Source organism: Ornithorhynchus anatinus, chromosome 9 (genome assembly GCF_004115215.2).
Source record: "Ornithorhynchus anatinus isolate Pmale09 chromosome 9, mOrnAna1.pri.v4, whole genome shotgun sequence".
Classification (NCBI taxonomy): Eukaryota; Metazoa; Chordata; class Mammalia; order Monotremata; family Ornithorhynchidae; genus Ornithorhynchus; species Ornithorhynchus anatinus.
In genome coordinates this window covers 10629481-10654276 of record NC_041736.1, presented here as the reverse complement: position 1 = coordinate 10654276, position 24796 = coordinate 10629481, and the positions used below count along the sequence as shown (strand labels likewise).

At 41.6% G+C, this 24796-nt stretch overlaps 1 protein-coding gene across 8 annotated transcripts in view; it reads left to right on the top strand.

The window, feature by feature from the left end:
• RBMS1 (RNA binding motif single stranded interacting protein 1) overlaps positions 1 to 24796 on the top strand; it is a 182589-nt gene that overhangs the window by 137917 nt on the left and 19876 nt on the right. For all 8 annotated transcript variants that reach the window (XM_007671167.3, XM_007671169.4, XM_029072384.2 and 5 more), the window contains exons 3-6: positions 763 to 821; positions 4482 to 4573; positions 15993 to 16150; positions 17548 to 17627. In XM_007671167.3, coding sequence (XP_007669357.1) covers positions 763 to 821; positions 4482 to 4573; positions 15993 to 16150; positions 17548 to 17627 — 389 coding nt within the window. The remainder of the gene's footprint in view (positions 1 to 762; positions 822 to 4481; positions 4574 to 15992; positions 16151 to 17547; positions 17628 to 24796) is intronic.

The window sequence follows — 24796 nt, the reverse complement described above, 5'->3', positions numbered from 1 at the left end:
TTAAGACTGGTGGGTATATCATGAAGCCATGCTTATTCAGCAAAAGAGAAATATTTGTGTAACCAAAATACTGGAATTGAGAACTTTCTGTGTGGATCATCTAGATAAGTCCAATAAAGACGTGGCTTGCCTGAATTATCCAAAAGATCCCAAATTCTATAGATAGTTTCACAGTTCTGAAGTACTTAAAGGCAGAGCTTTCTAGAATGCAATGTTTTTAAAAATGGCATATTCATTTTTATTGTGGTAGTGCTTTCATCAAGGTCGAGTTAGAATTCCCTTTCCCTCTTTCTCCATAGTCTTTGAGCATAAACCTCGGATATAAATTTAGGATTAGAGCTGGATTGCAAAATATTGTCTGCTTTAGCTTTAGATTTTGTTTTAGATTCCTGAATTTCAATCCTCTAAAAGTAGCATTGAATACTTTTAGTTCTCCTATAATGCAGCTATTACTATCTTGACAAATTCCACGTTCCAGAAAACTTGTGTTATAGTACCTGCACTGGGCCTTGATTAATACTACTTACATGCCCACTACTGTTTATTCCGCCATTACCCTCTGCTTTATCCAGATAGATGTCCATTGAACGAAGAATATTCCCTAATTCCCTCATATCATTCTAGCCAAAATGTAGAGTGAAAACATGTGTTATGAGAGAATAAGATGTACAAAATTGAAAGGTGGCTGATATTTAGGCATAATGAACATCAGTGCTCTGGGTGCCTTGAGTGTAACTGCTGCTTTCTGTCTTAATTTTTTAGATATGGAAAAATTGTTTCCACAAAGGCCATTTTGGATAAGACAACAAATAAGTGCAAAGGTATGTTTCCTATTGATTGTCTTTTCATTAGAATTCCATGCTTGACTAAGTGCAGCGGTGGGATGCACAACTGGTCTTTGGTTTCAGATCTCACTGGATGTAGATGAGGGTTTCTGATATTAGGCTCCCTTCCCCCCCCACCCCCCCCACCTTAAAAAGAAACAAACAAACCTGTATCTCCACATTTCTTGTTTGGACTGTTAGCATATTCAGTTAATCAGTGGTACTTATTGAGCACTTACTGTGTGCTAAACTCTTGAGAAAGAACAGTTTAACAGAGTTGGTAGACCAGTCCAGGTTACCCTGGCAAGAAGTAAGCACTTAACAAATATCATTTTAAAAAAAAATTATCCCCTGTTAAGCTGGCTTTCAGCCCAACAACAGCTACAGTGGTTTGCCAACATTTCAGATTTGATTCTAGAGCACTGGTTTGCCTGAAGCCCTGCTTTTAAAAGGAGAATTGGATTAGGAAACTACTTTTTTCTGGGCCCGAAGAGATTACTGCTGCATGCAGAAGACCATTTGGCTGAACTCAGAACCTGAAAAGATTACATATTGTGTAAATTGGCCCTATTAATTAGAATGGACTTGTTTTAAACAGTATTTAATTACGTATTTCATTGTCCCCATTGTTCTTCCCTGTATGCATGTTGAACTCGAAAGGGTTAAGGAGTCATCTTCACTGACCAGAATCCAACGGGGAGAGGAATCAAACTTCTTTCTAGTCCATGGGTGAATTAATTTAGTGCAGTGACCTTCAACATTGAGTGTAATTATGGTGAGCTCATCCCAGCCTCATGAGTGATGGGTGAGAGGGGGATCTGAGAACATGAACTGACACACTGTGTTTCTGCCTATTAACGTTCCGGGCAATTTGACAATAAGGAGCATGGTTTCTAGGCTGAAGGAAGACTGGCATATAATGGAACCACCGACCCCATGAATGAATGTAAAGTTGATAGGCAAAGGAAGGGAAAAGAAGGCTCTTTATTATTTAATCCTCAGCTTCTCTGCAAAAGTTGATAGCAGCAGGACGGAGTGACATGAAGAACAAGAGAGGTTTAAATCAGTTAAATGACAGTGTATCTTCAGAGTGTGAGAAATGAAAGCAACCAGGGTGGCCAGTTTTTCAGCACAAAGTGCACTGTGCACTAATATATTAAAACACAAGTCCTGAAGAACAAAGAGTGTCATCTTTGCCATGTTATCTTGATATGGCGATTGGGTGTCCTTGTTGAGTTGCCGTTCAAAAATAAAAAAATAGAATTGGGAGAGTGGGAAAGAAGCCAGAGAATCATCTACACACAGGTGGTATCTGGAATTGGGTGATTTCCCAAGAAAGCAGGGGTACAAAAAAAAAAAGAGTTGGGCCCCAGGACCAAGTCTTGGAAGGGCTCCCAACCAATAGATTGGAGCACAGTCAGAAGATCAGTATAAGAAAATAATTTTTGGTTTACCTTTGATATCCGGGCTTGGACTCAATTCCCCGGTCATTGCAGGGAAGGAGGACAGTGTCTCAGGAGCCATGGAGAAAGGGTTGTCTGTAAACTCCTTGTGACCAGGGAGTGTGTCTACCACCACCTCTGTTATATTGCACTCTCCTGAAAGCTTAGTGCAGGGCTGTCCACACAATAAGTACTCAATAAATACCATTGATTGATTGGCAACAGTATCAAATACCAGAAAGACTACAAAACGGGTATAGAGGAGAAAGTGTAAACCTGAACAAGAAGATGTATTGAAGATTCTGATATAATCCATTTCTTTGGGCGAGTACAAAGAAGCCAGATTGAAGGAGGTCAAAGACAGTGGATTAACCATTAATTTATATCCTCTCCAGTGCCCAAATAATATAGCATGGTATGCATTAAGTGGTTACTATGAGTCAAGTATTGTTCTAAATGATGGAATCGATATAAGATTATCGTGTCAGACACAGTCCCTGTCCCACATGGGGCTCACAGTCTTAGGTAGGAGGAAGAACAGGTACTGAATCTCCATTTTACAGATGAGGAAACTGAGGCACAGAGATAAGTGACTTGCCCAAGGCCAAACAGCTGACAAGTGGGAGAGCCAGGGTTAGAATCGTACTCTTCTGACTCAGAGGCGTATGTTCTTTCCACTTGGCCATGCTCCTTCCAACAGCATGTCTAAGTGCTCCATATACAAGCCCTCATGTGGAAAACAGCATTTAATAGATACCAAATTTCTCCAAAACCAAGACGAGCCTTGATTTGAAACGTCTCCTGCAGAATCTGATTCTTAAGAATGGAAGAATTTATCCCTTCTTTTACCTTTCACCCCTCACAGCTATGTGTCCATTGTCTCGCCTCTGTAAGTTAAGCCGTTGGTTTCTCGTCTTTTTGCCTTCCCCCTCCTTTTCTTGAGCTGATATCATATGTCTCTTTGTTGTTCATTTGTGTGCCGCAGTCAGGGTAGGAGGACACTGGAGGCACGGACTTGAGCAGGCATCAGCTATGAGACATACAGACCCAGAGTGAGAATAACACACACACAATCTCTTTCTCCTTCTCTCTCCTTCCCTCTCTCTCTCTCTCTCTCTCCCTCCCCCCCCCCCCCTCTCTCTCTCTCACCGGAGCAAAGAGTCAGAGAAGTGCTTGGAACCACAGAGGGAGGGCAGAAAGTAACCAAACTTCCTCTTGCTTTCTCCCGAGCATTGAAGTGATGGACTCCATCCTTTATTCTGGAAAAGAGCCAGAGAAGAAGGGAGAGGAAAGGAAAACAAAACTTCTCATCTCTAAATCCATTTTCCACTTCACAGCCATTTGATAACAAGGCTTTATTAATAGGACTAAAAATAAATCCCTTATCACTTCTTGGTTTTAGAGGAATATAGTCTTGGAGTAGTGGTGGTGTTAGGGGTGGGGTGTAGGCCATGCATTCTGGGAGTTCAGCCATGAAGAGGAGGAAATGGGGAAATGGTATCTCTCTCCAGTGTGAGGGCTTGGGAACTTTTTGAGCTCAGAAGAGATCCAAGCATATTTGAACATTGAAGGAAAAGGTATTAAAGGTGAAAGCAAAAATGTGCTTGACATGAGAAGGATTGATGAAGGTTGGGGTGAGTCACTTAAGGGAGAGTATGTGCTCCAAGAAAGGGTTTTTGGTGGAGCTAAGTCTTAATAGGAGCAAATTCTTGAGAAAATAAACATATTTTATTGCATTAGTCTACCATGTGTCTGTGTACAGATAGATATTTCAGGATTGAACCAATCCATTGTCTCAATTATTAGTAAAAGCAATGGGAGAGTTCTTTCTCCCTAGTTCACTGGAATAAAAAAGTTATACTGGGGCTGATTGATTGGTCTCTTATTAATTGTATTAGTTTGGAAGTAAGCAACTAGCACATAATTTTTCACTGAATGTGTTATTAAAGGGATAAAAATTTCAGTGTGCCAAACCTCTCCTGCTGCCTCACCTATAAGGAAATCCTTTCGTCCACAATTGGGAAAAGATGACAGAACTAATGTAGGGACTGTGAATAGTGCCTGTTCCTGGGGTATGTTTGAGAGCTCCCTTTTGGAATCAAAACTAGAGGGGTTTTGATATGGATGCTGATTTTAGGCACCAAACATAAAATTGGATTTGACTTTTTTAATGAAGAAAACATTTGCTTAAGAACCATGCATTCTTTCATTTCAGGTTACGGTTTCGTAGACTTCGATAGCCCAGCAGCTGCTCAGAAAGCCGTCTCTGCTCTAAAGGCTACCGGAGTCCAAGCCCAGATGGCAAAGGTAAACCAAAAATTACTTGCTTATACTGATCCTTTGACCCAGGAACAGTCCAAAGTTTTTAAACCCTAAGAAGTAGGGAGATAGATGCCTGTTAGTCTGTATTCTTTGGGAAATGTTTTATACTTCATGCAAGCTTTGCCCTGTCAAGAGTACCCACCAGCATTACTCTCTTCCCTTCCCACAATCTTAGTAGTAGGAGAAGCAGCGTGGCTCAGTGGAAAGAGCATGGGCTTTGGAGTCAGGGCTCATGAGTTCGAATCCCAGCTCTGCCACTTGTCGGCTGTGTGACTGTGGGCAAGTCACTTAACTTCTCTGTGCCTCAGTTCCCTCATCTGTAAAATAGGGGTTAAGACTGTGAGCCCCATGTGGGACAACCTGATTCCCCTATGTCTACCCCAGCGCTTAGAACAGTGCTTGGCACATAGTAAGCGCTTAACAAATACCAACATCATTATTATTATTATTATTAGCAATAATAATAATTGTGGTATTTGTTCAGCACTGCACTAAGCACTGGGGTTGGATACAAGCAAGTCGGGTTGGACACAGTCCCTGTCCCATGTGGGGCTCACAGTCTCAATCCCTATTTTACAGATGTGGTAACTGAGGCATAAAAAAAGGAAAGACACACTGCAGACAAGTGGTGGAGCCGGGATCAGAATCCATGACCTTCCAACTCCCAGGCCCATACTCTGTCCACTACAGCATGCTGCTTCTCGTCCCTCTTCTGTTCGGCTCAGAATATAATTTTCTCACCCCAGTGGAAGAATTCTGTGCTTTGACTCTTTGGCCCCGAAGCCAAAATATGGGAAAGTGAAGCTTCATAAGCAAACAAAAGTCTTTTTTTATAGCAGTATGATGTTAGTGCCAAACCTCCTCTTTGAAAGCAGCCAGTTTAATGGCTTTTCCTCAAATGTCTTTCTTTAATTGAGTTAAACATCCCAGAGATTTAGTAAAACAATAGTAGCATGCAATAAGATAATCATTTGTGGAATATGCCCGTTTCCAAAGATTGGGGGGGGAAAAAGACCTTTTATAAAGTACATTCTTAGGTGCTTTGTGCATATGGAGCTCATTTTAGAACAAATTTAGGTTTCAGAGTCTTGCCTCATGAATAGATAGGCACTATGTGCTCTTTAACTATTCTGGCACCACACAAAAAAACAGGCTTTAAAAATTAACAGATGAATTTTGCTTCATCACAGTTTGCCGTGGAGCTTTTTAGATGAGGGAGCAGTGAAACTAATATCCCACAATGTCCTTGAATCTATTCCAAGACACAAAATGTAGGCCAAATGTTTAATGCTTACTGTACATTTTAGCACAGCACACACGAATACCATTTATTGTTGGATGTAGTATTTTTCTGGTCATGGACTAACCCCACACCCTAGTATTTTGCTATAGTGTCTTGATAGGTTGATGGCTTGGACTCAGTGAATTGTACAGCAAAGGTTATTTTTTGGGTTAGGCCAATTTGGTGGTTTTAGAAGGGCATTTTTCATGGGCCAGAACTTAGTGGGAAATGAAGTGCCCCACGTGGAACCCAAGTGACCATTTCTGAGTAGAGTCTCAATTCTGGGGTCTTCCCTTTTTTGTGGGCTCAGCAATTTTAGAGGGCAGCCCCTCCCCCGCCCCCCGTGCATATAGAAGTCATATAGAGGAGCATTAAAGACCAGAGTTCTAGTTTTGCCTGCCGGATCTATCTGGGTTTCAGTTTCCTCATCTGTAAAGAAATTATCTCTTCTCCTTCAATCAATCAACTGTAGTTACTGAGCACTTAGTGTGTTTGCAGTGAGACTGTGAGCTCCTTGTGCAACAGAAAGTGCGTCTGATCTGACTAGCTGGTGTCTATCCCAGCGCTTACACAATACTTTTAGCAAGCCCTTAATCAGTACCGTTATTGGTATTGTGGGGAACCCATGAGGGTTTCATGGCCTGACCTGAAGGACCTTGAAATATTGGGAGTTCACCCCCCTACCACTTCCCTCCCCCCCGTTTTTTAAGGTCTGCCTATGTAGAGTCCAAGATATATTAAAGGGCTGTAAGGTTTTTAAGTAGCTATCTCGTGGTATTCTGAGAACAGCAGCACTTGTTGAAGGGAAAGATAGATTTAGCCTTTTCCACCTGTCCTTTTACTGAGCTGTAAGGGAATTAATGATGGAGAGTGGTACTTGTTTAAGTGTATGCTCTGTGCCAGGCACTGTACCAAATGCTGGGGTAGATCCAAGATAATTAGGTTGGACACAATCCTGTCCGATATTTAAAGGAAAAATTGAGCAGAACAGGTGAAATGTTACTTGTTCATTCATTCAGTACTATTTATTGAGCACTTACTATGTGCAGAGCACTGTACTAAGTGCTTGGAATGTACAAATCGGTAACAGATATAGTCCCTGCCCTTTGACGGGCTTACAGTCTAATTGGGAGAGATGGACAGACAAGAACAATAGCAATAAATAGAATCAAGGGGGTGAGCCCTTGGTTACCCATTCCTGTAATTGGTGAGCCAGGAGAAAGCAGAGAGGGAATATGGGGTCCATCTAGGCTCAGTCTGTGAAGCCTGCACAGGGTTCGGCCTGGACTCTAGTGCTCCAGCGGCTGTGCCTGAAGCACCAGCATGGTCTAGTGGATAAAGCACAGGTCTGGGGAGTCAGAAGGACCTGGGTTCAAATCCCGGCTCTTCCACTTTCTGCGGTGTGACTTTGAAAAAGTCACTTAACTTCTCTGTGCCTCAGTTACCTCGTAAAATGGGGATTAATTATGTAAACGCTCTGTGGGACAAGAACTGTATATAACCTGATTATCTTGTACCTGCCCCAGCGGTAAGGACAGTGCTTGGCACTTAGTAAGTGCTTAACAAATACCATAATCATTATTATTATTATCATTATATGAATGAACTGGCTGTGGTGGCAGTGCCAGGAAACCTTCTGAGTCTTTCAGTGTTCAGGACTCTGCGTTGAGCAGGCTGAAAAGAAAGCACGGCAGACTATTCTCTTAACTCAAGCCAGGTACTCTGGTCCAGGTGAGGTGGGGGGTGAAATTCCTGTATGGGCACCATGGTAGCTACACATTAATGTATGTTGTGTGGAATCCCTTATTTGAAGATACTGATAAATTCTACTGTTCCCAAAAGATTTACCACACCTCTGTTAATGACTTTCTCCCCATGGCAGGATCTGACCTGATCACTCTTCAGTTCATTCTTAACCCTGATTCAAAAGTAGATTTGTAAAACTGATTCTTGTTGATTTAGTGGATTTAGTGCATTCTGTGCCTGAATGTAAGCCTTCAATACTGGATTATCTTGCACAACAACTGGTATTTCACAGCAGTTGCTGGAAATGGATTTCTAAGTAACTGTCATGAATGTTTTTCACATAAACATCTGGGATTTTAAAACTTGTCTATAAAACTTTTCAGGACTGAAAATTGGCAAGACATAAGTGCTGTGTACATAATATGGGTTCAAAAATGGTATTTTTAAAAGGCAACACTTTGCAAAATTTTTCACTTAGTTTTAGAAGCATTATGTAGTAGCTCAAATTGGGGCATCTTAACATCATTGTGCTTCCATGAAATGGATCTAAACTAGGCTGAAGGAGCCGTTAACAGTATATTGTCACAACTATGCATAATACCAACTGACTGATGGTATTTCATGTCAGCCATGCACTTGAAATATCTTTTATCCTGTGGACTGACAGTGAGAATTATCCAGGTTTTCTGTTCAATAAGTTATTAAATGAGAAGAGGTGGCAAGGAAATAATAGTGGTTTCTGCCTTCATCATCAGTGACTAAATTCAGGGATGCATGGAGGTCTGCCAAGACCTGCCCATGCTGAGTCTCCTCAGATCACCTCAGTGTGGAATAAAATGGAGTATCCTGGAACTAACTTTTAAAAAATCCCATCATTAAAAATCACAAAGAATATTTTAAATGCCGGAGGGGAATGGCTTAGTGGTTTGAATACCTAGACTCCCTGGAACCACAGGTTTGAATTCCAGTAAAGGGAAGTCAGTCCTTCATCTTGCATGGATAAATTGAGAAGCATGCAATTTATATTTTGGGGCTTCTGGGTGAAAACCATAAACTGAAGACTTCATGCCTTACTCTCATTCACTGTAAAAGATGTACCCTTTTTCCTTCCCTCCACAGCAGGCTTGATTCACATGTTTTCTTGAGCAGCTACAACTAGCTCCTCCAAAATGCCAGTTGGAACAAATCACCCTCCTCTTCAAAAAAATGCAAACAAAAACCTCTAGTGGCTTCCTGTATCTCACATTAAACAATAATACTAATAATAATTGTGGTATTTGTTAAGTGCTTGCTAAGTGCCAAGCCCGTCACTATGTGCAGGGGTAAATACAATATAAGCAGGTCGGATGCAATTTGTGACCCACCTGGCATTCACAGTCCAAGGGGGAGAGTACACATGAGGAAACTGAGGCATAGTGACTAGCACCAGGCCACACAGCAGGCAAGAGACAGAGCTGGGATTAGCATCCAGATCTTCCACTTCCCAGTCTGGGATCATCTCTTGACTACTGCCTTGAAGGGTCTGTATCAGCTGGACTCCCTTTTACCTGTCCATTCTCACTCCTTCAGTACCTCAGTTCAAGCACTTTTTTGAAACAAGTTCCCAGCTTTCTTGATTTTTTTTAACTGTCCCATCTCTGACAGTTTGCTAGTGCCTTTCTTCCTCCCTGGAATGCCTTCCCTAAAAACATACTGACCACCTTCAAAGCCCTCCTAAAGAGTCATCTCCTACAGCAGGCATTCACCCTCCTGGTCTCACCATTCTATTAGACACTTTGGTGGTTGTGTGTTTAATCTGTCAATTTATTACCTTTGCTAACATTTATTAATCAAAGGTATTCATTGACTACCTACTAAGTGTGAAGCCACATACTCAGCACTTGGGAGAGTTCAACAGAAAGGAGACACATGTTCTCTGTTCTTAAAGAACATACAATCAAATTAAGCACTCACTATGTGTAAAAACATGGTACTGATGTGAGGTTTCTGTTTCTGAAACAGTTTATAATCTCAGTGGGGAGAGGTCAAATAAAAAGAACAATAAGAATTTATTAAAAACATAGCAAGTTGGAACACAGCAATCAAAAATTCTAATATTTAAGTAAAAACTTAAGTAAAAACTGTGTTTAAATCAGGGCTATCCGTAGTACCTCCCCACTCCCACCTAATAGTACCTAATAGAACCTTCTGGTGTTCTAAAAGGTGGAATGACTCTGTAGTGTTGGGTGGCAGAGGGGGAGGCAACTGCAGACATCAGGAGACCCTCCGTGGACCCCTTTGATCCTCTGTGCTTTGGAGATTCCATGCTGGGGGGGGGGGGGGGGGAGGGGTCTCAGCTTCCTGCCAAAGCTGAAGATAGCCCAAATCAATGGGCAGCCCTCTGGGTGACATCCCAGGATATTCCGTATGGTTATTTTATTCACTCGCTTCCTACTTCTGTGACTTCTTACTTAACTGTTTTATTTGTCGCTTTACATCCTTTGTCTTTCCTTTTGGTTTATAAAATCCTCAAGGTCAGGGACTTCCTTTTTTAAAAAAATGGTATTTGTTAAGTTCTTACTGTGTGCCAGGCACTGTACTGGGTTCCGGGGTAGATATGTACTGATTAGGTTAGACATAGACAATGTCCCACATAAAGCTCACAGTCTTAATCCCTGTTTTATAGATGAGGTAACTGAGGCATAGAGAAGTTAAGCGACTTACCCTAGCTCCCATAGCAGACAGTCATTGGAGCAGGAATTATAACCCAGATCCTTCAGACTCCCAAGCCCGTGCTCAGTGGCCACAGTGCTTTTCGCAGTTTATTTTTGAGTGCCTACTCTATTTCAAACACTGTACTTAGCACTTGGCAGCATGTTATAAAAGGAGAAGATACTCTTCTTGTGTTCAAGAAGTTGACAATTAAATACTTTTTTTCCTTCTGTTATTTCCCTAACTCACCATCTAAGTGTTCTGTACATAAGAAGGCATTCACAATTGATGTTCTCAGTGATCCAGAATCGATGGTATTCATTGAGCTCTTACTGTGTGCGGAGCACTATACTAACCTTGGAAAATACATATGTTCCCTGCCCACAAGGAATTTACACTCCAGACATTAAAATAAATTGCAGCGTACAAAGAAATGTACGTAAGTGCTGTGGATGGGGTCGGGTACACATTCAAGTGCGTAGACAACACGGGAAATGAGGGCTTGTGGCCTGTGATGTCCTATGCCAGGTCTCCATTGCCGAGCAAAATGCAAGACTAAGATCGTCCAGAAAATTCAAATGAAAATGAAGCATGGGGATTTTTGCCTAAATTTTCCAGATAATTGCCTCAATCCCTTGGGAGACCTCACCTGAGTGTGTTGATATTGTTAAGCTAATTTGGAGAAACAAATCCCTAAGATAAGTTAGGACCACTGTCATTCAGAAACATGCTTCCTTTTCTTCCCATTGAGACTTGGATTTTTTCATCTGAAGCTTTCTCACATGGTACATTTTCCAGTGCTCTACTGGGCATTTTGAAATGGGAATTTTTATAGAGTAGCCTTGGAAAGTGTTGCAGGGTGTCTTTATTTCCAGTATGCAGTTTTGAGTCTGTGGCCCAGAAGGAACAGGATAACTCTGTGACTGAAAAATGACCTTGTGGCATGAGCTGCAGAGATGAGCCAAGACTGGTTGTAGAGGAGTTGCTTGGATTCTTCCTCCTGCTCTCTGCATGTGGCAGGACAGGGTGGGCCAAGTTCTCAATTCTCTTGTCAGTGGAAGTGGGAGGGTAAGTTCTATTAGTTGCAGCAGCAGCTTCTGGAACCCTACCAAGGAAAGCCTAATTAACCGATTACCACAACCTAGTCGGCAAGAGATAAAAGAGCTTTACTGGTCCCCAAAAGACCTAGTAAACAGAGTGATGCACATGACTTTTTCTCTTGTAGCTCAAACTTGTATCAAACTGAAAAGCTATTTTTTCAGCTCTAATAAATCATTTTCACCTGTACGGTAATATATGTAAGGTATTTTATTAAATTCCTAGTTTAGTGGAAAGTAGCAATGTTGTTTAAGTTTGGGGTAACCATTAATCCACCTGCTATTTTCATGTTTTTAAGAGCAGGTTAATGATTAAGCAAAGGGATGGGAAGAATGTAGTCTTACTGCAGAACAAAATTGTTTCAACTGAGTGGCTCTGGGAGACTGTAAACTAATTTTGTTTTGGACGCTCAACTGTTTTCTTGGAAAGATCTGCACCAAAGTAGCATTCTGGAGAATTAAGTTTGTTGATATTCCTTTCGAAAGAAGGAAGTACATTTAAAGGTTGGTTGGCATAGTACCTAGTGCCACCAGATCCACAGATAAATTGAATCCACAGATATATATGTGTATGTGTACATATATATATACAAATATATATATATATATATATACACACATATATATGTTTAAACTCATGGAAATCTAGAACAAGCAATGTACCTATGTGTTTATCATAGTTTACTCACAAAACTATCTTCAGGAACCACCCTTTTCAATTAAAACGTCCTTATTCATCTTCCAAATGAGACTATGTCCCATCAGTCAAGAAAGAGGACTGAAAAAGGAAGATTTATGAAAAACCAGGTTTTGGGGGGTGGAGTGAGTGAGGTTTTGGGGGACTTGGGTTTTTTTTTGTTGTTGCTATGTTACACAACTTTGGGCTTGTTAGAAAATTAGGAAGCTTGACCAAATATTTGATTGATTTTAGTAATTTGATAGTCCTGCCTGGTATATACCCAGAGGAAAGCTATATATGCCTGGAGACTTTGCCTGATTTGATGGGAGTTTTGCTCATTTAAAGTAACTTTGTCACCTTTAGAGCAGAAGGCAGGCCCAGAATTGTCAAGGCAGGGAAGACATCTATTGTGATTTGAGCAGTCCTACTTCTTAAATAATAATTGTGGTACTTATTAAGCACTTTACTACATGCCCCAACTGTAACAAGCACTGGAGTAGATACAAGAGAATTACATCAGACACAGTTTCTATTCCACATGGAGCTCACAGTCTAAGTAGGAGAGAGAAAATATATTGAAGCCCCATTTTACAGGTGAGGAACCTGAGGCACAGAGAAGTAAGTGACTTGCCTGAGATCACACAGCAGGCAAGTGGAGTGCTGGGATTAGGATGAGATGCTCTGATTCCCAGGCCCATGCTCTTTCCTCTAGGCTGTGCTGTTTTACATCTAGGCTTGCCTATCTGCTTGTCTGGATGAAAACAGGGGGAATAGACCAGAGGGTCCACCTTCTGGAATTCCCAGGTGTCCTTCTGAGGTGCCCTTTCAGGCAATACAAGTATCAGCTGGGCTGGTAAGGTGAAGAAAACATAGTCTAGTCACAACATTGGTCTTATCTTCAATATTCAAAGGTAAAACTTGCCATTAACATATTCTTCCTCTCTTCATTCACGGATCTTTGAGCTGGGCTGAATGCAAAAATGACTCTTAAGCTAAAACACTAATGTTCTCTCTCCTGGAACGCTAGGCACAAACCTGAAATGACATTAATCATATCTCTTAGACCCTGGGCCCTTGAGCTTCTTAAAAGCTGTGGAATCTTGGCAAATTATTGCTGAGTAAGCTATGGGCGATATTAGGTTTTGATACAGCCCACTTATACATGTGAACAGGCAGATAAGCAAAGATCCTTATCCCTGCCAGTCAGGGCCCTTCCATGCTGTGAGCAACATGCAGTCACATGGTTGTAAATGGCTATCTGTTGGTTGGTGACCCTATTCAATGCAAGAGAAAACAGATGTCTGATCACCCTGCCACGTCCCTTTCTTACATTTTAGGGAACGGTTCCACACGCACAGGGAGGTTTTTGTTAATTTCTTTCAGATGATGGGTGAGAGAGCCTTACACTAAGTGGGACCTCTCATCACCACTTTCTTTCTTGTGTAGGAAATTGCTGAGTTGAGTTGAACCCTTTGCGTGCCCGGGGCACAGGATTGCCCATTTTATGTGTGGCTGCCCAAGGAGTTCAAGAGAGTGAACTCATTCAGGAAATGTGGCTCCATGTGGGCGTGGAGGCACATAGTGAAAATAGGGAAAGGGGGAATCGATGGAGGTGGGCATTCATTTGTAAAACCAGGTAGCCATAAATGCAATACTTAGAAAACCCCCCATCATTTAGCTTTGGTAATAAATTCTCATCCTTGCTGTGGAAGTTTACACTGCATGGATGGTCCAGTGGATTAAAGTGATCTGTGCTGCCAGGTGAAAGCCATCTGTAGGTGTGCCTAGGATTCTAGTTTCCACTCCTTTGTATTTTATTCATTCATTCAATAGTATTTTATTTAATAGTATTTTAGAGATACTGCAGTCTTGAAGGTGAGACGGGATCTTTCATCAAAGGCCAGTAGTGTGGGTTAACCAATTAAGATGATTTGTGGAAGAGTTCTATCCTCTTTTCTGAAATTGTACTTATGCCTAGAAAGAAAATGTTCTGCCTGGGTCTTACTGTGATTGTTCTGATGTATTATGGAATCCTAAAGGAATTCAGTTTTGCTTTGCAGGGTGATTTAGCATTTTGCTTTAAAAAAAGGGTATTTTGTCTGTCTATAATTAAATAGAACTTTGAGTCGGAAATCCCGAATAGGATAGGTTGTTTGGTAGAAAGAACTGAAAAATATCATGTTGCATTTAATCATTTGAGAGCTAGTTTCTTTCTTGTTCCTATATTTGTCCATCCTCACTTCCCCTCCTTTTTTTAAAAGTAAATATATCTGCAGAACACACTCCCTAGTCAGCAGTTTCAGATGTCAGCAACTTTATAAGGAGGTGCTTTGAAAGTCATTTAAGCTAATTGTTTTAATGTTGTGAGTCCTCAGATAAGCGCAAAAATGATATTCTATAGGAATAGGAGTACAGGTGATAAGCAGCATGGCCCTGTGCCAAGAGAACGGATGAGAAGGACCTGGGTTTTAATCCTGGCTCCACCAGTTGTCTTCTGTGTGACTTTGGGCAAGTCACTTAACTTCTCTGTGCCTCAGTTACCTGTGAGTCCCATGTGGGACACTATGGATGCACCTACTGGTCATAATGCATTGGCAGTTTAGAATCCCGCTTCTCTAATTTCCAAAAGATATATAGCGAAGTTTCACTTGGGGTTTTAACTTGGACTGAGATCAACATGAAAATGATATTATCTAAACCTGAACATGTAAGATATTCAGAATAACATTTTTTATTGTTTTCAAAAAGCACACTATTTCAGAGTGCCAAAATGCTATTTGACGTGTGATGTTTGTGTTGCCCAAGGCTAAAATTTCAATTAGAGGTCTTACAAATAGTACTTATTTAAGCAAAATTGTAAACCTGCCTGGTCCAATGTAGAAAAATGGAATGATCTAATAAGACCAAAGAATAAGCTAATTCCAAAATCATTAAAGCTCTCCTAGTCTGTGAAATGTGAATTTGTTAAATATATATATATATTTTGCTCTTGTAATGTGAGTTTTTCCCTGATGGTTTAGAACACTGCACTGTAATGAATATTCATGTAGTTACAGACTCCCAGATCTGTTTTTATGTCTTTGATTTATGCTCATGCTTCTATTGCAAAGGAAAAAAAAAAAGATCATCTAAAATCATTTGGACCACAAATTCTCATTCCCTAATACATGAATTCACCATTTTTCCATGAGGGTTCCCCACCCATAATATCTTTTTCCTATGTGTGCCTCTTTTAAAGCGTGTGGGGGCCGGGGGCTGTATGTGTGTCTTCCCTCTTTCTAGCTCATCAAAAAGTTAGGGTAAGTTGTGGGGAGACAATTTTGGAGTCCATTAGCCAGCTCTCACCCCAAGATGCAAAATCTAAAACTGGTATCTGGGGTTCCAGGTTCTGAACTGTCCGCAGCAATTATCAAGCCTCAACTCTTAGTAGAAACGGTACACCTAAAAATAACAGCAGAGCCGGCCTGCACAACCTTGATACAAAACTATGGTGAGTGGTAGAGAAGTGATCCTCCCCCGTCAAACTCGTAACTGATTTTCCAGAACCCCAAAGAGCTGCCAGGTACTATCAGTTCCAGCTGGTTAGCCAGAAACTACAGGGCCCACCTCCAGGCACTGTTGTAGGCCAGAGTCATGGAGTTGGACATCATCATCAGTGGTATTTGTTGAGTGCTTACTGTGTGCACTGTACTAAGAGCTGAATACAGTAGAGCAGAGTTGGTAGACAAGTTCCCTGCCCACAACTTTCTCACCTTTTTCAATCTCCTCCATGAAGAGGGAGGTATAACACATGCCTAAAAAGGGCTGTTGAGCTGCCATACCATGCTGCTCATACTGCATCCCTAGAGTCTTCTGTTTTTCTCTGGTTTCTATTGGGAAGTCACCAAACAATTCTTAATTCTGTTTCAGCAACAGGAACAAGATCCAACCAACTTATATATATCCAATTTGCCACTGTCCATGGATGAGCAGGAACTTGAGAATATGCTCAAACCCTTTGGACAAGTTATCTCGACGAGAATACTGCGCGATTCAAGTGGTACAAGTCGTGGAGTTGGCTTTGCGAGGTAAAGTGTTATATTGTCCTGTTATGTTGGAAGCAGTGTAGCCTAGGGGAAAAAGCACGGGCCTAGAAGCCAGAAGACCTTTTGCCTGCCATGTGACTTTGGGCAAGTCACTGCATTTCTCTGTACCTCAGTTTCCTCATCTGGAAAATGGGGATTCAATACCTGTTCTCCCTCCTACTTAGACTATGTCCAGGGACTGTGTCCAATCTGATTAACTTGAATTTACCCCAGTGCTTAAAACAGTGCTTGACACAAAGTAAGTGCTTAACGAATGCCATTATTATTATAATAATAATGTTGGTATTTGTTAAGCACTTACTATGTGCAGAGCACTGTTCTAAGCGCTGGGGTAAACACAGGGGAATCAGGTTGTCCCACGTGGGGCTCACAGTCTTAACCTCCATTTTACAGATGAGGGAACTGAGGCACAGAGAAGTTAAGTGACTTGCCCACAGTCACACAGCTGACAAGTGGCAGAGCTGTTTATTAGCCCATTAGCTTCTGGGAATGTAATTGGGAAAATGATCAGCAGCTAGTATTTAAAAGAATTACTAGTATTGAACTGGAAAAGAAAGTTTTTCTCTCGTTTTGATAAGTCAAGTCTGAGTCCAGTTCAGTTACTTAAAAAGCATTCTTTGGGGCAAAAATTTCTTTGCAAAAATTCCCTTCTGTCCAAGCCTTTGAAAATATCAAAAAATATCAAAATCAGAAAGGACTGATTACTATTTATGTGTCTTAATGAGTTTATTCCATTTGATTCTGTTGGTGCGGTCAATAGTAGAGCTTGTCATAAGACTCATTGGGGCAGGAAGGACCGTGGAGTCTTGACTTCCACCGTCTCTTTCTCAGAGAGTACTTGAATTTAAAAGAAAGCATCATTTTCCATTTTTGCCCTCAAAACATCATTATAGGTTAGGGAGAGACAGATGTTTTGTAGCCCCACTTTTCAGATGGGGAAACAGAAGCCTAGAGATTAAAGAACTTGCCCAAGATCACAGACACAAAGCAGGCCAGTCACTGAGCTGGGACTAGGATTTAGGTCTCCCTGACTTGAGAATCCTGCTTTTTCCTCTTGACCAAGCTACCTCCTTCAGATATCAACCTGAGCTATGGTTCTGATCTGCAGCTCCACTCTTCACTCTAGAGTGACAATTCCAAACCTGTTAGCTAAACTATACTTTTGCAATGTCAGCACCCCATTGATCCAAAAAAGAGAAAGAAACGGATGCTTATTACAAGGGGAAACAGCCTTGACTCCCTTTGACTCCGACTTCATTGTTTCCACCCAAAAAAACAATAGGGAGTATTCTTGTGCATGAGGCAAATGGGAAAGAAATCATTAGGCAACTAAACATAAATAAATGTATTTATTTATTCACTTATTTATTCTTGCATAGGATGGAATCAACTGAAAAATGCGAAGCTGTTATCGGTCATTTTAATGGAAAATTCATTAAGACACCACCAGGAGTTTCTGGTATGTCTTCATCTAAAATTTATGCTGATTGTTTTGTGTACTGCTTTAGTTTCATGGAGTTCTTATTTTAAGAGTGTTGAGATTTGATCCCCACTGAAACTCTTACTTTTTATGGGCAGATAGTCTCAGAAATCCTTTTTACTCCAAGATAACCTATCTCTTTTTCATTTTAATGGAAATGAATATGTACTGCCCTGTCTCTTTTGATTTATATTAACTATACTATGTACTGGGCTCTCTGTAAGTGGAAAAACAGTTCAGACCCTGGGTGTGGTATCAGTATTATGCTTCATTGCCACTAGATAGGTGTGATGATTCAGAAACAAAGGGGACATTTTACTTTTTCAGAGGTGTGAAAGTCGTTCAAGTGGAGGAAAAGTCCACCCCTTTTTTTCTTTCTTCCAACTTCCATTTTGTTTTGTTATAGAAATTGCAGCTCCCAAGCAGCATGGCCTAGTGGAAAGAACACAGGCCTGGGAGTCAGAAGACCTGGGTTCTAATCCTAGATCTGCTGCTTGCCCACTGAGTGACCTTGGGGAAGTCACTTAACCTCACTGGGCCTCAATTTTCCTCATCTGTATAATAGGGATTCATTACTAGTTCTCTCTTCCCCACTCTTCTCCCCACTACCTTAGAGCATTAGCCTGATGAGGATCAAGGACTGTGTCCAACCTGGTTATCTCATATCTACCCTAGTTCTTAGTACAGTACATCATGGCAAATAATAAACACTTAACAAATACCATTACTATCAAAACATTCTGTAGCTTAACTTTGGTTTCCCTCACAGACTGATGTGTGTCAGTGACAGTCTGTAGCTTTAAATCAGTGCCACTTTACAAGGAGTACTGTATTGAGCATCCATTTGGTGCAGTGCATGCTACTAAGCACTTGGGAAGAACAGAATAACAGAACAACTCCTCTCTCCCTCTAATGGGGAGACAAAGATGAAAAATATTTAAATATATGTATGAGTGCTGAGGGTGTAAATGAGTTCATTCATTGTCGTATTTATTGAGCACTACTGCGTGCAGAGCTTTGTACTAATACATCCTAGACTTGGGTGAAGGGATGATAGGGCTTCTAGTGGAGGGGAAATAATCTATGAGCTTTTGTTGTAGGAGATAGGGTTTAGCAGGGATTTGAATGTGGGGGACAGGGGTGGTGGTGAGCCAAGCCAAGGGAAGACTGTGAACAAAGGCTGGAGGTGGAAGAGTTGAGAGCAAGGTTCAGCTGGATGGTAGGCTTCAAGGAAATAGCAGGAAGGGAAGATGGTGTAAGGCTGTCCCTCTGCCTCATTTACTTTTCTTCCTTCTTCTGCTCCTCCCACCCCAAATTCAGCTCTAGTTCTCGTGTAAGGGAGGTTAGTTCCATTGGCCGGCTAAGGTACCCCTACTGTAGAGTCCACCCAGCCAGATCACAGGATATGCATACAATAAAGGAGGTGGGGTAAAATGTTTATTTCTTTCAATCGGCTGATTCCCAAATCAGTCTAATATCAAAAGTTGATGGTGGCAGCTTCATGGTTTTGTTAAATATTTTAAATTGAGTGAACTTGTCCTGAGCAAGAGCATGAAGAACAGTGCCCAGGAATGTGGTAGCATGAAGTTAGGACGAGAGTGTTGGGAAGAGGGGGAAGCCATCCTTGAACTGCTGTCTCAACAGAAAAGGTGACCACTATGAAAGGAGCCTCCGCCCTGCCCAGGGATATCCCACAGATCAGCAAATCAAAGTTTTGTGTAAGATCAGGGTGAACAAATTTGCAGAGATGAAAGGCTAGTGGATCCAAAAAAAAAAATCAAATAAAACTTTACCTCCAGTGAGCACAAGCGTGCCAGCCAATCTCAGTGGTACTATCAGTCTCCCTCATCTTCTTCCCTGGATTGACCAGGGCCCAAAATCCACAGGGAGACTTGAATAACTTCGTCAATATATTTAAATTACACTCGGACAGTAGATTGGCTACAACTGCAGCCCTGCTGGAGACTGTGCTCTCTCTGGGTAACTACAAAATGCCAGAGGTAAAAAGATATAGTAAGAAGATACCTGACGGTGGTTTTGTTGTTTGACTGCTTGAACCAAGCCAACATTGAGAAGCAGCATGGCCTACTGGAATCAGAGGACCAGGCTGTGGCCTGGGAATCAGAGGACCTGGCTTCTAATCCCAGCTGTGCCACTTGCCTGCTCTGTGACCTGCAGCAAGTCACTTAACTTCTCTGTGCCTCAGTTTCTGTAAAATGGTGATTAAGTCCTACTCCCCCTACTTAGAACACATAAGAGAGGGACTGTGTATGGCCTGATTACTTTGTTTATACCCCAGTACTTGGCACATAGTAAGTACTTAAATACCATAGTCATTGATCATTAATGTTGGTTGAGACCTAGTCTTGTGCTCCCCAACAATTTCCACTAATATATTTGATGATTTTATTTGGTGGTGTGAGTTACAATTTGCTTTACTTATCTAATATCAGTAATCCATCTGGGATGTAACCAGTACAGATAAGGATGATGGTGGGGGGGCAGGGCAGGAAACACAACTACCAAGTACTCAACAAATGCTGTTGACTGATTAATGAGGGATGAGAACATTAAGAAACTAAAACTCATCTTTCTTTCATTCTTCTGCTCTAATTCAGTAGATACCAGAGGAATAGTGACACTGAAAGATTTGCACATTGAAATGCACAAGATGGGCTAATCAATGGTATTTATTGAGCACTTACTGTGGGCAGAGCACAATACAACACTATGCACTAGGCAGAGTACAATACAACAAAGTTGGCAAACATGTTCCCTGCCCCAAGGAGGGTCACATTCCCTGCCCGTGTGTTTTCATTACTCCCTTGCAATCTACTGCTAAAAATGTTTTGGGGATCACCCAAAGGGGATCTTTGAAAAGGAAGTGGAAACTTTTGCTGAGTTAAGTTAGATGTACATTCAAAAGCAATCATCTTGGTGGCAAATGGTAAACTCTCCCTGCTTCCTCAGCCTTATTCAACTCCTTTTCTCTATCCATTCCTGAACTACAAGTCTTTTTATCTGGGATTATGGTAGTTGTAACTACTGATTGACCTAGAGTGAAAGTCAAGTTTGAGTTGATATTGAGTGTAAAAAGGCTAAAAATTTACAGGTTGGAAAGTTGTGGGCATTTTGAAGCGGCCTGAGTGAATTCATTGTCAGTATCATTTGCCTCCTAAAAATACTGTTCCAAGAAAACAATATGGCTGAGATTTTCTCCATGAAGTGAATATAGAAACTTAGAGAGCAATTTTAGTTATGTAGAGCAGCAGTCCAAATTAGGAGCCACGTCCAAGGCAACAAAATAAGCAAACACACACTCATGATTCGAGGATTTGTCTACAAATGTCTGATCACACAGCCTCCCCAAGAAAAGAATCCTATCTGTGAAGGGGATAATTTCTTCTAAGTCCATCTATGGATGGTTCTACGTAAGCCTAGGTTGAGGGCTGAGAATGTATCAGGGCCATGCAGGGCACAGAGGGTAATACACTCCCTTCTTTTGCGCTTACAATTATCTAACTGTAGAAAAAAAAATTCTGCAGAACAAACCTGCCTGGAGTGAGTCGGGAAAGGAGCAGGGGATGAGAGAGAAGGGGGTGAGGTAAAGAGGGCTTTGAATAGGAGGGACAAGGACACACTCAGATTTGATTGCAGAGCTGCACATGGGTTTGCTGATGGGTTTGCTGGAGGAATTGGGTCCAAGGAATTTGACAAGTTTTAATTGTGGAATTTATTAAGCATTTACTACGTACCAGGCACTGTATTGAGCTCTGGGGTGGATACAAGCAAATAGGGTTGGGCACAGTCCCTGTCTCACATGGGGCTCACAGTTTTCATCTCCATTGTACAGACGAGCTAATGGAGGCACAGAGAAGCGAAGTTACTTGCCCAAGGTCACAGAGCAGATAAATGCCAGAGCAGGGATTAGCACCCCTGTCCTTCTGACTTCCAGCCCCATGCTCTATCCACTAGGCCATGCTGCTTCTCAAAACTCTCAAAGCTGCTTCAGGAAGTTGTAAATACCTCCAGCATTATTTCTGAGGTGTCTTTCTCCCGCTGTGTGAAACAGTAGTAGTAGTTGTAATATTTATTAAGTGCTTACTGTGTGCAGAGCACTGGGAGACAATATACAGGAAGGAATTAGGCATGGTCCCTGTCCCTTGGGAGTCTCAAGATCTGAAAGGCAGATGGAAGCCATTTCCCTAGCCAAAGATCAGTGCCATGTTTTTAGTACAGGAAAAATAGTCACTTGAATGATTTTCAGTATTGTGTTTAACATTTTCATAGAAAATGCTTTTTCCAAGAAATTCTGTTCTCGTCATTTTCCTACTATCCACTCAGTAAAACCTAATGTGGAGGTTTCAGACAAAGAAAAGACCATATGAATGTGCTTTTTCTAACTAAAAGCAAGTGCGGCTGGAGAAGGGGAGACCACACGAGTAATGTTTATTCAGTGCATTTCTCTTTGCTGATATGCTTGTCCTGTGCCTATCCTGGGAAGGTGTAAGCAATGGTTATCAATTGATCACACCCCCCTGCCTGCCCTCAATTGCCTGCCCACCCGTGGCTTCCTTTAGAAGCCATAGTTACACCCCCCTGCCATTAGGTCCTCTCAGCTAGAAGCCATAAATTGCTGTGCAGGATTAGGCATTGAGAGTAATTAGTAATCTTAGGTGGAAGGTGTGGATGTTTTGAAAAAGCACAGGTTTCCCCCATATGGAAGAAAGATGATGTAGGATAACTAACTCCTGAACCAGTTCATTATTAAGCGAGTGACTAAGGCAGAGAAACCACCAGCAGGCTTGTTAAATCAACAAAATACAGCAGGGGAATCAGTTTCTGAAAGTAGGTTAGCACTTGATAAAGAACAAAAACCAAATTTGTCAGATGGGCAAAAGGCTCAGAAACAACAGAATAGAACTGTGGCCAAATCAGAAAACATGAGGGTAAAAGAGGGCAAGGAAGGTGGGATTGTAACCAAAGAAGATGTGGGAGAAAAACGGTCTGTCTAGGGAATACCTAGTTTGGGGCATGCTGTTGAGTTACAATAACAGAGTCTGGCCTGCAATAAAGACAGGCTGAAACGTGGTTCTCAGAAACAGAGCCCGAAGACCTCCCTGACTGCATGAGAAGGCAGAGCAGGAAATGTTTGTTATGCAAATATGGAAGGCATGTTTCTAGCATTGAAATTGCTAAGCAAGTTACATATAGTCCTCTGGCCTCCGGCATGGTGCCTAAAACAGAGAAAGCTGATTCTGTACCCAAACATTCATAAACGATAGTAATTGAGGCATTTTGAGAACTGCAAACATTGCCGGAAAGAAAGCGTTAATTATGGGAGCTGTTCAGAGAGCATTGTTTCTAAAATGGCAGAGACTAAAAACAGCTTTTGGAAAGCGTTTAGCAAGGTCAGTTTGAGATTCACAGGCATTGATTGGGATCAAATACTTCAACTGATTCCCTCTCCCTTTCTTCTCTCCCCACCCAGTTATGCCGGAACAGCTTCACCAGCTGTTCTGGTTCTCAAGGTGTGAACCCTTGATTTAGGAGCTGTACTAAGAAAAGGATCTCTGGCCCTTGCAAAATGAGAGAAGAGAGCTTCTCTGGACAGTTTGGTTTTGATCGGTGAAGAGAGTGTCCAAGAGAACAACAGTCCCTTGACACTTCAAAGGTTGTTCAAAGTGATGATTCCTTAGTGGTCAGGGATAAAAGGGGACAATAACTATGCAGCAAGCCATCAGTTGCAGACTTCTCCACTAGACCATAAGCTCATTTTGGGCAGGAAACATATCTACCAACTCTTCTGTTTATTGGACTCTCTCAAGTGCTTTTCCTTTGGCATCCTAACCTCATCTTCTCTACTTAGACTCATATTGGGCCCCTGAACTGACCGTCTGCTCACGTTAGCCGCCCCCATGCGAAAATACTTCATAGCATGCTGGGAGTTTTCAAGGATTGAGAACGGCTGGACTGGAAAAGGTTGGATTAGGGGAACTAAGGATGGTCTCAGAGCCCAAAGTCCCTTGTTTCAAGTCAGTGCCATCTTTAACTGAATGGGGGCCCCTGCCTGCAATTATGCTGTGATAATCTGGCAGAGCCTTAAAATTCTCAGGGCACACTGGTGTGTCTGCCATTATCTCTTGGGACCCGCCATCTTACTGCTGGCTAGTCTAAGTACATCACCAGTGATATGAGAGACTTCTTGTGGAAGTGATTAAGCAAAACAAGCCTAAAATAGAAAATATACCCAAGGCGACAATTTCTCTTCAGCAGTTGACCCCCAAATTATCATCGTCTCCATTTTTCCAAAATGGCCTTGGCACCAAAGGCCATCTTGGGTGCATAACTGGCGAGGAGATTTTTATGGGTGATACGGAGGCTACTTTTAAAATACATGTATAGCTGCAGATTGGCAAAAGGAGTCATGTCCCCAGTACCCTGCTGATCACCATGTTAGAAAGAAGTATCCAGCCTGGGAAAAGCACCAAACATTGAAAGAATATAACAAATGGATGTGATTGGCTCGTTTGCACGGCTGAGAGAGTTTCTCAGACTCAAACTGCTATAGTTGCAACTTGAAAATATCGATAATGTTATCACCTAGTCGAAGCAGCAAAGGAGCAAATTTCTGTGTTTGCTACCCTCACCAACCACATTCCCACCCTTATTTTATGGGCAAGGGAGCAAATCCAGGGAGAGCAAGTGATTTGCTAGTTAATGGCACAGCCAGGATAGTCCTTGAATGTGCAGTCAGAGCCAAGCCAAACAAACAGTCTGATAACATGTTGCAAGAGGCCTAAAATGCACAATAGTGATCACAGGGGAACTGTGTTTTAGGCAGTTGAGCTCCCTTCATTGTGGGTGCCCAATAAATATTTGTTGTCCTGGATAGCTAAAAAGAATGAGCCTGTTGGCCTTGAAGGATACTAGCATTTTAGTATTCCTTTCTTCCCACAGTAGCAATGTGTCCAAATTGTTAGATTTGTTCATTTCATTACAAGATTACCTTACTTAATCCCAAACGCCAGTAGGGAAAGAAATAGCATTGATTGAATGATTGATTTTCAGTTTTGTGATATGGACAGTGGCGCCTCAGAGGTCCAGGGCCTGACAAATGCCTAATAACTGTTTGGTAGTGATGATCA